This window comes from Lampris incognitus, chromosome 14 (assembly GCF_029633865.1).
Source record: "Lampris incognitus isolate fLamInc1 chromosome 14, fLamInc1.hap2, whole genome shotgun sequence".
Lineage (NCBI taxonomy): Eukaryota > Metazoa > Chordata > Actinopteri > Lampriformes > Lampridae > Lampris > Lampris incognitus.
The window spans coordinates 15,894,016-15,911,118 of NC_079224.1; the positions used below are offsets into that span (position 1 = coordinate 15,894,016).

The following is a 17,103-nucleotide window of genomic DNA, read 5'->3' on the forward strand; positions in this document are numbered from 1 at the left end:
TTAAGGCTGGAACGACTTTAAATATAGACCATGATGAGACCAGGAGACAGTCCACAGGAGCTAAGACAACTCTTCCACGCCTTGGAGTAGGCCATACAGTAGGTCACACACACACACACACACACACACACACACACACACACACACACACACACACACACACACACACACACACACACACACACATATGTATATATACTATACAGAGAGCGTGAGAGAGAGAGAGAGAGAGAGAGAGAGAGAGAGAGAGAGAGAGAGAGAGAGAGAGAGAGAGAGAGAGAGAGAGAGAGAGAGAGAGAGAAGAGAGAGAGAGGGGATTTGAGTAAGAATTTGACTCAGGAAAGTATCACAACAATATAACACAACAATACCGAAAACACCTGATAACTACCATCCAGTTGTTGCTGAATGGGCATTATCCAACATGCTGTTGTCCAGACTGCGCTGTACAATGCAACTTTCACGATTTCTGTGAATGTTCTCATTCATCCAGGTCATGGTTATCCAAAGGAGTTGAATCAAGTGCAACTGGACTATATACCAAGTCCAGTTGCACTTGATTCAACTCCTTTGGACAACTTTCATGATGGTCGCATCAAAGTAGTGACATTTGGGTGTCTATGAATTTTCAGTGAGTAACATTATGACAATGACACTTACATTACTCAAGAATGGCAGAAAGGAAATTTGATAAATTATGAATGTACGTTTTTACTGTTCATTCAGTGTTTTTGCCAGTGTGTGTGTGTGTGTGTGTGTGACTTCGGCACTGGGTTGACTGTTTCTTGAAAACAAATCTCGCTGATAGCCTGCGGCCTTTTTCAAAGCAAAGCATCCAGCTGATTATCCGGACTGCACACAAATGATCATGGCGTCCATTAATGTAATAGGCAAGATAGTTAATTGTACATTGTCATTAAACCATTCCAATGAATTTGTTTGTAACTGCTGCCACTTAGTGGTAATATATATTCACTACAGTACTCGTTTCAGACAATTTACCTGGACGCTTGGAAAGTGTCATTTAAGTCATCTAAAATTGCTTTTATTTTATTACTTGACGGGGGGAAACTACACTTATACCTTCTATAATATAAGCTCATAACTGAATGCGGCAAAGCACACCAGCCTCTCTGCCGTGTTCTGATTGGTCGGTGTCGGAAAACCGGAAGTAAATATAACCTGTCACCACATCGCCGATGGTCGGCTATCCTGGCTCGCAAATATCCGGCAATAACGGCTCTATTTTCTCTTAAGGTTGGTGACACGTTTTGGTAACTTTTGCCGTTGGTCTGTTGACTCATACTTTTGTGTTGTCGTTTGTTTTTACGAGTTGTTGTCACAGGTAGCTTAGCTGAAGCTAACGGTAAGCGAACCGGCGCTGTCTAGGTGTGGAGCGCAGGTTTGTCTTTAGCGGTGGTTTGATGCTGCGCCTCAGGCAAGTAGACATTGTGTGTTTTAGTTCAATGCTAATGTCTGGAAAGTGAGCTACGGCTGATTTGCATCTGCCGCGCGAAGCTTATAACAGCTGTCACCACTCACTCCACCTTATCTGTCACTCAAAGAGGGGACCAAACCAGCCACCAACATGTCCAGCAAAAGGGCCAAGGGGAAGAACACCAAGAAGCGTCCCCAGCGCGCCACCTCCAACGTGTTCGCCATGTTTGATCAGTCTCAGATCCAGGAGTTCAAGGAGGCCTTCAACATGATCGACCAGAATCGGGACGGCTTTATTGACAAAGAGGACCTGCATGACATGTTGGCCTCCTTAGGTATACATCGCGCTCTTTATCCAAGATCTTATCCAGAATAAAATTAAACCCCAAAATCAATGAGGACACCCATTTCAGCATCTGCCAAGATGACTTCACCAAACTGCTTTCAGTAAAGGGGGGGGGGGGCGTTATTATTCTTCCCCTCACTGTCGAAATGTTCTCCCCTGCTTCTCTGCAGATCCCATCTCATTTGGTGAGCTAGTGCTGATGATTTGAAAATCAGACATCAGTGAGCAGAAACTATAAATAGATCACAAATCTCACAAGTCAGAGGTGTGTGTCAGTGCCCAGTTTTACAGACTCCCCCCACCCCACATATATCCTAATTTTTCAAAAGTATGTACTGGCTGGAGACCAGCTGAAACCTTGTATTACGTTACCCTTTAAGTGCACAAGCTGAATAAACAGAGATTCCAGCTATCGGAACATTATTAGATGTAATGATAGGGACTGCAAAAGTAAAAGAGAACCCAGACAAGAGACATAACAAATATGTCTGTCACATTAATATTCACATCCATCCATTATCCAAATCGCTTATCCTGCTCAGGGTCACGGGATGTAGGACCAAGGCACAATAACCACACAGGAATATATATTTCTTGTCATCAGATGTGGCTATTTTATCACCATCCTGTAATGTAGTGTTAATCTTACATTAGGCAAGCCTAATGATGCTGCTCACTCATTGGTTTCCAGGTAAGAACCCTACAGATGAGTACCTGGAAACCATGATGAATGAAGCCCCTGGCCCGATCAACTTTACCATGTTCCTCACCATGTTTGGAGAGAAGCTGAATGGCACAGATCCTGAGGATGTGATCCGCAATGCTTTCGCATGCTTCGATGAGGAAGGGACAGGTAGGTTAAATGTTCATTCAGCATGGCCCCCAGTTGAATGTACATTCTTCCGAGTGAGACAAGTTGTCAAAACTGTTCACTTGGCAAATAAAATAATTATTACTAAAGAAGCTGTATCCTTGTAGACAAACAGTTGATAGATCACTTTTTTAAGCAGTAGGTATAAATGAATAGAAGTCATTATGGTTTACTTCTTGATCTTGATAGCAGCAACTTGGTAATCATAGCTGAACATCTTCTCCGAGTATCAAAAAACTTCTTCCTTCTGACAGGTATTATCCATGAGGATTATCTACGAGAGCTGCTCACCACCATGGGAGACAGGTTTACAGATGAGGAGGTGGATGAGCTCTTCAGGGAGGCACCCATTGACAAAAAGGGCAACTTCAACTATGTAGCATTCACACGCATTCTCAAGCATGGTGCTAAAGACAAGGACGATTAGTAGCAATTATCGCTGGACCACGCTTATTTAAACACATCACGTGTATGTGTATATTGGGGTTACACTGGATTTAGAAAAAAGTTAGAGCCAATGATTTTGGCCTAAAATATGAAGATTCCCTGTGGTATAGCCTGTTCTGGGTTATTTATATAAGCTGTCGGTTTAACTGTACCTCTGGACTCCTTTTCCCTGCAACTCAATCATAGCTCATTTGCACATCTATGACATACCAGGAAGTGTCTGCGTAAGCTTAAGATATATGAAAATAGCATGTGGATAACACTGGAAATAAATGCTGAGACTAAGGAGGTTGTGTGCTATTGTGAATGACATGGTTTGCTGAACCCTCTGTATTTTGTAGCTGATTAAAGTTTTGGGATAAACTATTACCAATGTGATATTCATTAAAAGAAAGCAATTCAAGTAATAGAGGGTTGACGAGAAGGCACGCCATACAAGAGCTGTGGCCTGGTCACTGAAAGGTTGATGCTGAGAATCCAGTACCTGACAAATAATTCAAGTTAAGTAACTTCAAGACTGGTCAGTTTCAAATCATGTATTCAGTCTGTCATTTTATTTGAAATACCACACACAATTTCAGCAAATGGGAAATCGTAAGTTGTATGAACAGTTTTTTTTTTTTTTGTGGGCAGCTATTCACAGGATCAGTCATGGGTTTCAAAGAAGGTTGCTGGTGCGCCACTTACCTTTGCTGTAGTTTAGTTAGTGTTAACATCTGTTTACATCTGGCATATGAAGACTAAGTATGTTGCAGTGAAAACCGACATTTTTCTTCACGCAACAGATGCTGTATTTTGTGGTAATAATAATAATTATATAATAATATTTGGTTTGCTTTTGTGCACTGCCTGTTGACACCTATGTCCTATTGGACTTGAACCTTTTTTTTTTACACTCACTTGCGTTGTCACCTCCTGACCAGATCCTTGCTTGTGTTGTATTAACTCTCAGCTGTACGTCGCTTTGGATAAAAGCGTCTGCAAAATGAAATTGTAATAACAGTTCGCTGTCACAAAACATTTGACAGTGGCAGTTGTATTCAGTCATGAGCTGCTTTTGTATGAGATCATTTCACATAATTGAAAAAAAAGCCTGTATACTTTGGCATATCTGTATTCCAACATATATCAGAAAGCACCTTGTCTCTGTCTTATCCCTGAGAACTGAACCCCCAGGGATGCTGTTTGAAATGGAGCACCCAACAATTACCCAACATGGTCAGTGTCATTATCCACCCTGTTCACAGGATTTTTTGTTTTTCATTAGAGCATTCTCACAAATGTCATGCCAATAATAAATAGACAAGGACTTGCTCCAAAACCGAAGCTTACAGTACAGTTTTCAGTTGCTCACAGAGCAATGTATAGTCCTTGGGGCAATTGGCCGGAGGATAAACATGATAAAGAGGGCTTCTGGTTCTACTCTGCCAGGGCAAGGTTTTTAGATTGTATCTTTGCTAGGTGGTCTGAAATCCCAGCTTCGATCTTGTCACACTGGGCCAGGAAATCCTGAGGAGACACATAAATGATGATGAAAACGTTCATCTCATACTCTCACCAATCCAAAGTGAAAGCAGTCAAGCTGGGAAAACACAGACACAACTGAATGAATACTCACCTGAACTGTTTTCACTAGACCTTTTTTCTTCATCTTACAGTCACAAAAATTTTCTGGTACACTCTGTGGAAAGAGGAGCCAGTTCAGTGTTAGTTGTTTATTGGGCAGTGATCATATCAATAGAAAAAAAGTCTGAACAGGTGTTAAGGGCTAGAGAGGAATATATTACCATGGAATCTATCTGTTCCAAGATCTTCATAAACTGCTCAGCTGCTACTTTGACTCTGTGGTCCAGTTTACCCAGCGCCTCTGCCTGAAGATCCTTGGCTAGGAAGCCCTGCATGAAAATGGTTCATAATATTGAAATTATAATGTGATATTGGATTGTTCACTAGTATAAAAATGACAAAGCAGTGACAAAGGATCTGGTAGGGATTCAGTCCCTTGGTCAAGAGGATGTCAGCAGGTTAAATGCTGAGCAGTGAAAGTTTTGATTACACCCCTGGTCTAAACCAGGCCTGTTCTTTAGTCATGTGTCTCTAACAGCAGAAACACTCTCATGTCAGTCAGAGCTGGTATCTACACCGGGTTCATCTCAAACTGGTCTGTCTTTTTATGATTCAACTTTTTGTCTATCTACATACACGCAATGCTCATAGACAACATATAGGATTTCAAACCATTGATGTGTCAATGTTATTTTTTCATTCATTACAATATGACCCATTATATGATGTTTGCATTAAGTTCTTACATTCTTGAGTCCTGCCAGTTCCCCATCTACTTTTTCCAGCTTTTTGGCCATCTGTTCTACGGACTTCTCAATGTCTTTCAACTTCTTCAGTTCAGCCTCTTCCTCAGGACTGTTCTGTTCATAGAAAAGTTGTATGTTGGTAATATTCTACGATTATTCACAATACATCAGCGACACCACATGTTATTACAGCAAAGGAGGTGTTTTCCATATTTTGGTGCGCCGAGTCCTTCTTTCACATTATTGCGTACCGCCTTTTGTCATCCAGTTCAACACAAAAGATGTCATCATCTTTCAGAGGCTCCTGAAATGAACATGGTCTTTAGATATGCTGTCTTTCAAGGTGGGAAATAAAAATTAGAAATAGGGAGCAGTGACTGTTCTCAGTGTAAATGCCCCAAGTGCTGACAATGTGGGTAATATGATGCCACTGTAGGTGCTTATCTGCTGCTTCTTCATTTAACATATCCATCCATTATCCAAACTGCTTATCCTGCTCTCAGGGTCATGGGATGCTGGAGCCTATCCCAGCAGTCATTGGGCAGCAGGCAGGGAGACACCCTGGACAGGCCACCTGACCATCACAGGGCCAACACATACATACACACACACACACACACACACACATTTACACCTAGGGACAATTTAGTATGGCTGATTCACCTGACCTACATGTCCTTAGACCGTGGGAGGAGACCGGAGCACCCGGAGAAAACCAAAGCAGACACAGGGAGAACATGCAAACTCCACACAGAGGATGACCCCCAAGGTTGTACTACCCCGGGGCTCGAACCCAGGACCTTCTTGCTGTGAGGCCACCGTGCCGCTCATTTAACACAGTAGAACTAAAACATAATAAAGACCAACCCAGTGTAATAAAGCTAACGTTAAGTGTGCCATGACACAAAAACTTATCATCCTAATGATTCCCATTCTTGCTTATTTTAACCACAGTCCACCCCCCCCCAAACCAACAGTCATAATACCTAAACCCCAACTCCCAACTAAATCAAAACCTGTATAACCAATGACTCAATCTGTGATAATAATGAGGCTAAAGTAAAGATCAATCTGACATTGTATGTTGGTGGAGTCAGGATGTCAGAATCAGTTCAACTGTCCAAGGGCTTACCCTTTTCCCAATCATCATGAGTTTACAGCCTTGTTTCATTCCAAAGCTGGAGAGACTTTCCTCCATGTTCTTCAGCGATTTACCTGCAATGTCAGAACAAACACCATGAAAGTTTTTTTTAATAGCAGAAAAAAAAAAAAGACAAAAGTCAAGTGGGATGTTGTGGTTCACTGAGATGTGACGTAACTACAGTCTACCTTTGAAGATGAGCTTCTGTGATGATGCCGGAACACCGGTGGCTTGAGTTAGCGCATCTGACAAGTCTTTCACCGTGGGTTCAGTCCCATCCTGTCCTGACAGTGTAATGCTGTGCTTTGTAGAGCCTGGTGTGGGAGAAGGTATGCAAATACATAACGATGGGATGGTTGAAATTATGCAAATACCAGAAAAATAAGTTTCTAACCTTAACAATATTCTGGACCAATTCATGCTGCTCATCGCCTATGGGTGAAGGTAGGAGCTGGTCGCTTACATGTTGCACTATCTATTCTGATCAACCTTATTGTAGTGGACGAAAGCATCACCTCAAGCATCACTCTAAAATCTTCGTTTAAGGCAGAGTTAAGTATTCAGTTTAGAGATGTCACTGGCATATAACTAGCATTATTATTTCACTGTTACAGTAATACGTCCTCTTCTTGGGACCTAAAAGACGCGTCTGGCCGGGATTTCTAAAGCCCTCAAAATTTCAGCTTTTGCTTTCTACAGTCACCATTCATTGTGTGCGTTTTGCATTGCTTTGACCTTTCTCTTTAGGTCCCGCCTTCTCGCACTCCACCATTGGTAGGTTATGTACACGCCGTTCACGCAAACATTGGTCAGACTGCATCTAGTGCCTAGTGAAATAGTGGATTTTATTATGGCAACTGTAATATATGATGTGGTGGAAGCCATGTCTAGTCAGTCAACAACGTTTTATTCTGTGGTCTCGATACAAACACAGTAACACAACAGCAAAGTTACAGTGCCGCCTAGCAGTCACACTGAGTAATGCACTTCTTATTCAAATACACTACAGCAACTGATTTATTTTATTTTAATCCACGTCCATGAAAAGAAAATGTGTTATGTAAAAGGCGTTACAAGCTTAACTGTTCTTTTACTGGTTTGTTTTATTTTATTGTTGAGGGCCAAAATTCGAATGGAAAGGAACGAGATCGTCTGGCCATGATAGCTATGAAGGCATTTGTCTTGTTAAAAGACTAGCTGTTTATGTATTAAAGTTCAATAACATTGTTGCATGGTTGTGGACGCATCTATCAACCGTTTAACCCCCCCAGAATACACACCCCATAACACATTGCCAGCAATTACTTGATCCCTCCCCCGCTCCAAACTTCCACCCACTACGGGTGTCCGTCTGCCCCATACCGCCATCCCATCCTGCCCCCACTGTTCTCTTCTTTTGTAAACCGAAGCCGCCCCCAGTTAAAGCGACTAGACGACGCTTTGGCTCGGACTCTCACACACTGCGTATAAGTGGGTCGTTACGCGAGACGTTGCCATTCAAGGCAATATTAGCAGAACTATCACGGCGTGGGTAAAAAAAACAAAGAAAGCATCATGAAACAACACGAAAAACATCCTGACCGGCCGGAATTACTGCCAATGGGGTTGAGATACTTTGGCCCAATATGGGGAGGTCATTAGGCTGGGGGCAAAATCCAAAATATGAAGGGATTGTAACGTCTCTACCAACAGCCCCGGACACACAAAAGCATTATTTAGTGTCCTGTGCGTTGACTGAGAATTCCCGACGATCCACGCTGCGCCCGTTTACAGCGTCCAACAGGTTCGCTGGACGCGTTAGCCACAAGCGTTAGCCGCAAGCTACGCTAGCAGCGCGACAGCAGCCAGCCACAAATTATACAACTTCCTTGTTGTTACACTTAGCATGTACATTACGCAGCACAAGAAGGGTGTTTACCGTAGGCGCAAGTCACTGTAATCGTTTGTTCTGCCATTTCCGATCGGTCCTTTCTGTAATACACCGACAACACGCCGCCACCCACTAGCCGTTTTGCTACTTCTCGCACACAGGAAGCGGTGACGTCACTCGCATTTACCCACGACGTCACACCAACCCGGGGATGCGCGCCGCGGCAGCCACACGTGGATCTGGAACGATGACGAGGCACGTTAAGCAAATCAGCTTCCATGTAGTATTGTTTTTACACGACGACGTGCTGAGTTACCATAGTGAAACAGCTGTGGCAATACTATATCCGTGCGAGAATGCAATAAACCAACAGCTGTTAAATCAACCAGCACATTTAAATAATAGTGAATAAACCCTTTTCTTTTTTTATTTGGGAACACCTTTAATTTCCATCCCATATTTGCACCGCATATTTTACCTTTGTATTAAACCTGTTGCTATTATCTTGGTGGCAGGTACAGGTCCCTCACCTGGGCACGGGCCCGTTATAAAAGGAATGTTGTTCCTTCTGCCACTGATGTTCTGAACTCACTCAACCTCTGAACTCTTGTGTCAATTTATTGTTTTCTCGCTGTTCTCTATGTATGTCATGTGGTATGTATAGTGTGTGTACATGCATTTACTCTATGCGAAGCTCAAAAGTTGAAAACAAATATCCTTTCCCCTGCGTAGGACAATATATACTATCTATCAGTTGTCAGGTAGTACACAGTGAAGGAAGCACCTTAGCAGTACAAAGAATGTGAACTGTGAAACATCTTAACGAAAATTTTAAAAAAAAAGTGAGAGGTTTTGTAGTTAAACATTTGTGGTCCTAAATCCCCTCCCCTCCCCATTTTGATAATAATGCCCCAGTGGAGCTGCAAAACTGTTAATGTGGTATGCAATATTTTGGAAAGAGCAGCCGATTCATATCACAACCATTATACTGAATATACTCAATGAACTTTCTGTATTATCCTTGTAATAGACTTACGTAGTATGGGGGGAGGGGGGGTTTACTTTACTGGCTGTATGAAATCTTCAAAACATGCTGGAAATGCTTTCATGTTAGTGCACTCAACCTTTACACATTGAAACCAAAGTTAGTGTTTATTGGACTTCACCTCGGTGGTGGCAACAATCAATAACGCTTCAATATCAAATCAAAATTAATAATTTATTGTTTGCTTGAAATGATCCACAGACAAACGATAACTAAAAAAAAAAAAGACCAAAATGGTCATGACTAAGCCAATGGGCTTAAAGTAGTGTCATCACACAAAAAACAGGTAACAAATAATAACTTAATTAATACCAAGCAATTTAATACTGTAAATAAATGAGACTATGATAATCGATGGACCAGGGAATAGCAAAAGCAGGGGCAGCAGCATAAGAAAGCACGAAATGAAGAGGTATGGTATGTTACAAGGCCACATGCTAGTAGTAACAATACACAACCCAACATCTAGACACCTTCGACACAATAGTGTTCTCAGGTCAAACTGTTTTGCATGTATAAATGTTACTCTACTTATAAAAGTGTTTTCAATTGAAGTGCAGCTGTCCTGTCTGTTCCTCCTCTATGTGGCAGGAATCTGTGGTAGGCCAAATTCATCAACCAAAACACCATCCTGAAAATAAAGGAAAATATATTAACATATTTCAATGAGTGCATTTTCTTTAATACAGTATTCCAGTCATGCTATCTGCTATTCCATTCCACGTTGCTCAGAATAAACCCTTAATATGTGCCATGGCTAAATCAAAAAATATTTCACAAATATCACTGCAAACATCTGTACACAATGTTCAAAATGTTACCTTGGAAACATATCTTATTCAGTGTGCGGTCAGCACTTTATTGGAAAATGGTGTTCCTATTCCACTGCATATTGGCTAAGATTTATATATACCAGCTAATGATTTGTGTTTCTAATAAACAGGGTATATGATCCTATCCTTGAAACTATGAAAATGATGTTGCATTTACTGTGCATGTACCATCTCTACAGGATCCCAAATTACGTGCTCATAAACACGCTCACTGACACACTTTGGGACACTTGCTGGGCAGCAATTCTCAAGTCACATAGATTAAAGTGTGGTTCAAGGCACTCTGTCCACAGACTGTCACCTTGTTTGTCTTGCTGTCACTGGGTATTCCCTCGGGTATAGACGGGGCAGCGGAGGCCTCGTCCAGGTAGGTGTTATCATCATCCAGCAGCAGCTCATCTCCCAGGGCATCCAGCTCTGCAAATACAGGCACAAAAATGAACTCTAACCATATCTCCCAGGCTCAGCATCACATCGTTTTTGCCATACTATTAGCTTCCTAAATACAGATGGGAGTGACAAACTAAATAGCTAAAATGCCAATGTGAACGCAACAACCGCAGGTTTAGATGATCAGACTCACCTGCTTCTAGATCATCATCATCTATTTCCGGTGTGCCGTAGCTGCGGCTCAGGGCCTCTTGAACTTCGTTAGCCTCCTCCATCATGTCCTCCAGTTGGTCCTGTAAATCCTGGAAACCCAGATACAAATGACTAGGATCATTTCCTGTGATCTCTTACAAGAGGCCCTATTGTCAACATGATCATACGCACATGTTTATATCAGCCACTTAAGACAATATTTCCCAGTTCTGTATCGTTCTACTGATGAGTTTTTTTTTACAGTATTGTGAGGTATGTAGCTTGAATAACTTTCAATGTAATATTGTAGTGTGAATACTGTATATCAAATCATGTATTACAAAAACATCTTACTTTTTGTTACTAGTTAACACATCTTACACACACATCTTTTACTAACTTTAAATCTGCTTTTTTTTACTTTATGTAGGAGAGACCTATTTTTCTCTACAGTCCTATTACTTCCTCAAGGCTTCTTATGCCTGTGTTTCATGTACGCAACTACCAAGTTAAATTCACTTAGTGTGTTAACTTACTCAGCAAGTAAAAAAAAAAAGATTTGGATGCCATTTTTGTAAAAATTGATTAAACATTGACTTATCCATGTTTACCTAGAGATACCAAATATTGTAAACAAGTAATAAAAGAACATGATCAAGCTGTGTGCTACTGTGGATGAGCAAGACCCTAGTGAAAAAAAAACAAAACCTTTGTACTCCATGTAAAACAACACGTGAAAGAAACTATTACTTCATCTGGTGAGTAAAGGTAAACCCAGATATTCTACACATGTACTGGAATCGGTACATATAAAATATGTTGGAGAGGAGGAGTAGGCAAACAATGGTGGAAGGCTTCGGAGTGCCTATCCTCAGTGTCTCCATGCTTGAGAAAAGAACTGCATCTTTTTGTACAGCAGTAGACAAGTCAAAGGGGCGTTGCAGAATGCAAATGAATGGGAAAGTATAGAAACAGCAAGCCAGCTGTCCACAGCATTATTGGAGGTCAAAGCCTTCTGTATTTTCCTCAACAAATTCTCTTTCTTTTGGTGACTCCTTATCAGCCAATAGGCATAGAGACGTATGATAAAGACTCAATCTGATTTAAACATGACATGGGTATACAAATTGGATGGAAAGGAATTGTGTATGGCTTGCTGATATGTACTGAATTCAAATTTATGACAACAGCATACCTCAATCTGATCCAGTTTTACATCCTTGTAAGCTCTCTTCATTTCCTTTGCACCAATTTTCATGGCCTCCACCTGAAAACAGAAAACACATTCCAGACACCACACATTTTTTAATGGCAACCATCACCAATTTGTCTTTTCACATGTGACCAGTCTCTCTCAAGGACAGAATCACTCCTTTCAAGTCTCTGCATTTCAAGCTTAGATTCTTTGTTCGCAACACAAATCCATTTCAGCTCAGTCTTCTGTCAGATTCAACCACATCTGAATACTAATTTGTTCTTTGTTGACTGACTGAGTCCATGAACATTAGTACATTCACTTAAAAGGTAATAATAGATCAGCCACATTTCCTCAACCCAGTATATTAAGTTATCATTAAAAAAATAAATTAGTATATCGTTATAAATCCAGTTGAAATGTTGCACTTGGAGTGCATCACGATTTCAAATTCAGCTTCACTTGTGGTCACAGGTCGGGAGAAACTGTATAGCACAAAGAACGATGGAAAATACATTATTCAACACCTACATCTTTTAACTTGCACCCTCCTCCAGGTGTTTACAACACCTGTGGAAGGCGCGAGCTGAAACATTTTAGTGTGGATTTTATCTCCTTGGCCCTCAACAATATAGGCCTTTTAAGTGCTGCACACAGCTGTGCCTGGGTCTGCATTCAGATATTCTGCATAACCCAGCAGCATATTTTCCAATGTTTTGTTTACTACAGCACAGGGTAAGAGCTGAGTGTGTGTTTGAGCTGACAGGTGACGATGGAGGGGGTACTGGATCACTGGTTCAGCAAAAGGTTGATGAATGGGGTTGTTGGCCCTTGTAAATATTTGCCCCTTTTCCACCAACGCCCTGTGCAGTACTGTATCACACCACCCTGTTCACTACTTGCTTCTGCTAACCAGAAGACTGGTTCAATTTATCATGCTCACAAGTTCAAGAAAGCATTTTCATCATCGGTTACACGGTTCTTTCTCAGTTGGATCCAGGCACTTTGCTTCTTTGTGCAAATTCAGGATGCACTACCAAATACTTGTTCTCCATCTCATGAGTTGGACGTAGCTGTGGTGAACATCACAAATTGATTGAAGACTACTCGGCAAAGCATAAAAGATTAACCACCAACTTTAACTAAGTTCTGAACAAGTAATGGAGGAAGCAACCACATTGTATTTACCTGTGCAGAAATGGTGAATGGAATGCATTTTATATAACGCTTTTCCAGCTGCAACAACCACTCAAACCACTTTACAATTAACAGATACCTCACATTCACCCACACATCCACACCCACACATGCAAGGTAACAACCAGCTCATTGGAAGCAGTTAGGGGTTAGGTGTCTTGCTCAGCGACACCTCGACATTTTTGCCCGGAGGGGCCGAGGATCACACTGGCAACCCTCCAGTTACCAGATAACCTTCTCTACCTCTTGAGCCACTACCGCCCCAAAGAAGCAAGTCCTGGCTTTTATAAAGTCAACTGATTTTTGAATCATCACATTCCATTGTTTCCTCACCGTTGCATTTCTTTATGTGTGGTGGAAACAAAAATTGAAATGTGCTGCAGTCATTACATAAGCTCCAGATACCAACACAATTATAGGACAGGGCAAAATGGAGCAGATCCTATGATCGATCCTAGTTCAGTAATGGGAGAGACTTGATCTTGACTTGTTTTGTTTTGTTTTCCACCATTAAAGAAATGCAGGCTTACATGTGCCAAAAATGCAGCAAATCAAGCCATTTTGCTTTTATTTATGACATGTTACTCAGTTTTTGGTGTCGGATTTGTTTTAGATAAAACCTCCAATATGGATACTCCATTTTAGCCTGGTATCAGTCTGATATCTGACATCAGTATTGGTGCATCCCTAACTACATATACAGTACTTGTCTGCTTGTGTGGCTCTTACTGTTGTTTTGGTGTCCTTTAGTGACTGGATGGTGTAGTTTGCTTGCTCCATGTTAAAAGACTGCTGGGCCAGCTGATCCCGTTGACCTTCATACCTGCAATAAGGAAGAGGAAATAAAATTACGTCTCTTTGAAACATATTTATGCATGTAGCATGAGGTCTGTTCTATTCATACATGCTTGTGGCAGTGCCAGATTGCACAAAGTAGGGACTCACATTCTCTTTTGCTTCAGGACTCTCATCGCCTTCTGTTTCACCATATTCTATTCATAAAAGTAACAAAGAAATGTATGTTCACGAAGGCTATACAGAAATGAGTTTATGAATTTGATGGGCATTATCATACCTTTGAGGGCCCATCTCTCATTTTCTTCATTTGATCTTTGTACTTCACGAGTTCAGCATCTAACCTGCTGATCTTCTTGTCTATGGACTCTGTCCTAGCATCCACCTACGTGAAGGAAATGAAGGAACAAGGAAATCTAAAGTTTGGTCATACCTGCAAAGCCTCACATTTTGCCTGTGAGAAGGGTTGCAGCAATGAATCACTCACTCACTCACTCACACTCTCTCTCTCTCTCTCTCTCTCTCTCTCTCTCTCTCTCTCTCACACACACACACACACACACACACACTCACTCGTATGGTGGCTGCTGAATTGACAGACATGTTGCTTTAGTGTAAATGTTTGGCTGAGTGAGAGGGCGAAATACATTACTGTCAAAGTCTGCCATTTAAAAGTAGTTGTCATAGACACATGCCATTTCACAATCTCATCCAGTTACTAGGCCATCAGTGGTTTGTGTTGCTTTGCCACACAACCAGCCAGGTCAAACAGAATGACTGGCAAGTGTCGTTTGATAAGAGATGGGTGGTGTTAGCTGCCTCGCCTGTCTGTGTCTGTCTATATTTGCGCTAGCATAAGCTAAGTGATGGCTAGGTCACCAATCGAGATAAACAACAACGACGCATTACAACCCGTAGAATACTTACATTGCCTATGCAGTCCGATAGATTCGGAGGAGGCGCTTTCGGTTTTCCCCGGCCAAATATTCTATTCATTTTCAAGACGTCTAACGGCCCGAAGCCTTTTAATTACAAACAAAACCCAAGTTGGTATCAAAAACACAGGGGTTCCTTTCGAGAAAACACCCGGAAGCAGCGACGACGACGCAAACTGATCCCATTGGCTGACGTGAAGGTTGTGGCCAATATCGTTTTAGACGTGCCCGCCCTCGTGTGGCAAATGAAAGAACTGCATCCGTCAATGAAAGGCTTTTGTTTCACAAGTCATTGTTTCCCGTCTGAAGGTTAAAGCTGCAGATTTCTTGCGCAGGTAAAATCACGCTATCAAACAGGAATTAAATTGCATTTAGAGTGTTCAGGCCCCATAAGTACAGGCTAATGTTGATTACACCGTGTGATCTGTAATGAGGAATATACCTGTACACAGTAATCATAGTGTAAGGCAGTTCACAATAGATGTAGCGTTCACCACGATAAAGGTCACACTTGCAGAATTTACAACCGAACGACGTCTTTACTCTTGGCTGTTGTTGGCCACAGCCACGCCGTACAGATCGCCATCAAGTCACCAACCCACTCATGCAAAACATCCATCCATCCATCCATCCATCCATCCATCCATCCATCCATCCATCCATCCATCCATTATCTGAACCGTTTATCCTGCTCTCAGGGATGCTGGAGCCTATTCCAGCAGTCACTGGGCGACAGGCGGGGAGACACCCTACCAGGCCATCACAGGGCGCGCACACACATACACACACATTCATGCCTAGGGACAATTTAGTACGGCCAATTCACCTGACCTACATGTCTTTGGACTGTGGGAGGAAACCAGAGCCCCCGGAGGAAACCCACGCAGACACGGGGACAACATGCAAACTCCACACAGAGGACGACCTGGGATGACCCACCAAGGTTGGACTACGCCAGAGCTCGAACCCAGGACCTTCTTGCTGTGAGGCGACTGCGCTAACCGCTGCACCACCATGCCGCCTCATGCAAAACAATAAGTAACCAGTGACCCAGCCCTCCACCTTCTGCTCCACCAACCGCAGGCACGCACACTGGCCGACATAACATGCATTCCCATGATTGGCAGAGAGCTGGGGGTTGATAGACTGATTCCGCTAATCAGCACTCCCAACAGTACAGGATCGCTACGCTACGCCCCCATTACAAAGTTCCTTGCCTTCAAGGGACAGTCTCCTCTCAAGATTCCCCGATAAACTAAGTACATAATTATTTTTTTTTAACTAGGAAGGATCGGATAGACTACCGTCTCTTCCAGTGAGCCCATGGCACATTCTTGCCCTCTCCAAGACCCTAGGGTCTCACTATTATTTCTTAAACAAGGTCTCTGAAGCAACTTGGAGGCCTTCTCTGCCTTTGTGGACCTCGTGGCCCTCCTCTTCAGCCTTCCTCTTTTCCTCTTCCCTGGCAGCTCCATATTCAGCATCCTTCTCCCAATATAACCAGCATCTCTCCTCCACGCATGTCCAAGCCATCTCAGTCTTGCCTCTCTTGTTTTGTCTCCAAACCGTCCAACCTGAGCTGTCCCTCTAATATACTCGTTCCTAATCCTGTCCTTCTTCGTCACTCCCAATGAAAATCTTAGCATCTTCAGCTCTGCCACTTCCATTTCTGCCTCTTGTCTTTTCGTCAGTGCCACTGTCTCCAAACCATACAACATAGCTGGTCTCGCAACCATTTTGTAAACCTTCCCTTTAACTCTTGCTGGTGCCCTTCTATCGCAACGCACTCCTGACACGCTTCTCCATCCACTCCACCCTGCCTGCACTCTCTTCTTAACCTCTCTTCTGCACTCCCTGTTACTTTGTACAGTCGACCCCAAGTATTTAAACTCATACGGCTTCGTCACCTCTACTCCCTGCATCCTCACCCTTCCACGGTCCTCCCTCTCATTCACGATTTTTTTTTAATATACAGGGTTTTTTTTTTATTATTGAAGATGCCCCGTGGATATAGTTGCACACACTCCCTTCTCAAAATGTTAACGGACAACTCCCCATTCCCCCAGCATGTATTTAAGATCATCTAAGCACACTGGA

General features: G+C 42.3%; 3 protein-coding genes across 3 annotated transcripts; 1 reads left to right on the forward strand and 2 right to left on the reverse strand.

Moving 5' to 3' along the window:
* Window positions 1–1,177: 1,177 nt before the first annotated feature.
* Window positions 1,178–3,576, forward strand: myl12.2 (myosin, light chain 12, genome duplicate 2). Its single transcript, XM_056292651.1, has 4 exons — window positions 1,178–1,257; window positions 1,566–1,772; window positions 2,475–2,636; window positions 2,909–3,576. Exons 2-4 carry the CDS (start codon window positions 1,589–1,591, stop codon window positions 3,079–3,081), a joined length of 519 nt encoding a protein of 172 aa, XP_056148626.1. The 5' UTR covers window positions 1,178–1,257; window positions 1,566–1,588; the 3' UTR covers window positions 3,082–3,576.
* Window positions 3,577–3,633: 57 nt separating this feature from the next.
* On the reverse strand, window positions 3,634–8,600 carry bag1 (BCL2 associated athanogene 1). Its single transcript, XM_056292650.1, has 7 exons — window positions 8,473–8,600; window positions 6,743–6,868; window positions 6,546–6,628; window positions 5,414–5,527; window positions 4,889–4,996; window positions 4,720–4,782; window positions 3,634–4,610 (listed from the first exon to the last, which is right to left on the reverse strand). The coding sequence occupies exons 1-7, from the start codon at window positions 8,507–8,509 to the stop codon at window positions 4,521–4,523; spliced, it is 621 nt and encodes a 206-aa protein (XP_056148625.1). The 5' UTR covers window positions 8,510–8,600; the 3' UTR covers window positions 3,634–4,520.
* Window positions 8,601–9,629: 1,029 nt separating this feature from the next.
* On the reverse strand, window positions 9,630–15,159 carry chmp5a (charged multivesicular body protein 5a). The gene is made up of 8 exons (XM_056293171.1): window positions 14,999–15,159; window positions 14,352–14,456; window positions 14,222–14,268; window positions 14,006–14,099; window positions 12,080–12,151; window positions 10,886–10,994; window positions 10,604–10,719; window positions 9,630–10,100 (listed from the first exon to the last, which is right to left on the reverse strand). Exons 1-8 carry the CDS (start codon window positions 15,065–15,067, stop codon window positions 10,050–10,052), a joined length of 663 nt encoding a protein of 220 aa, XP_056149146.1. The 5' UTR covers window positions 15,068–15,159; the 3' UTR covers window positions 9,630–10,049.
* Window positions 15,160–17,103: the final 1,944 nt, after the last annotated feature.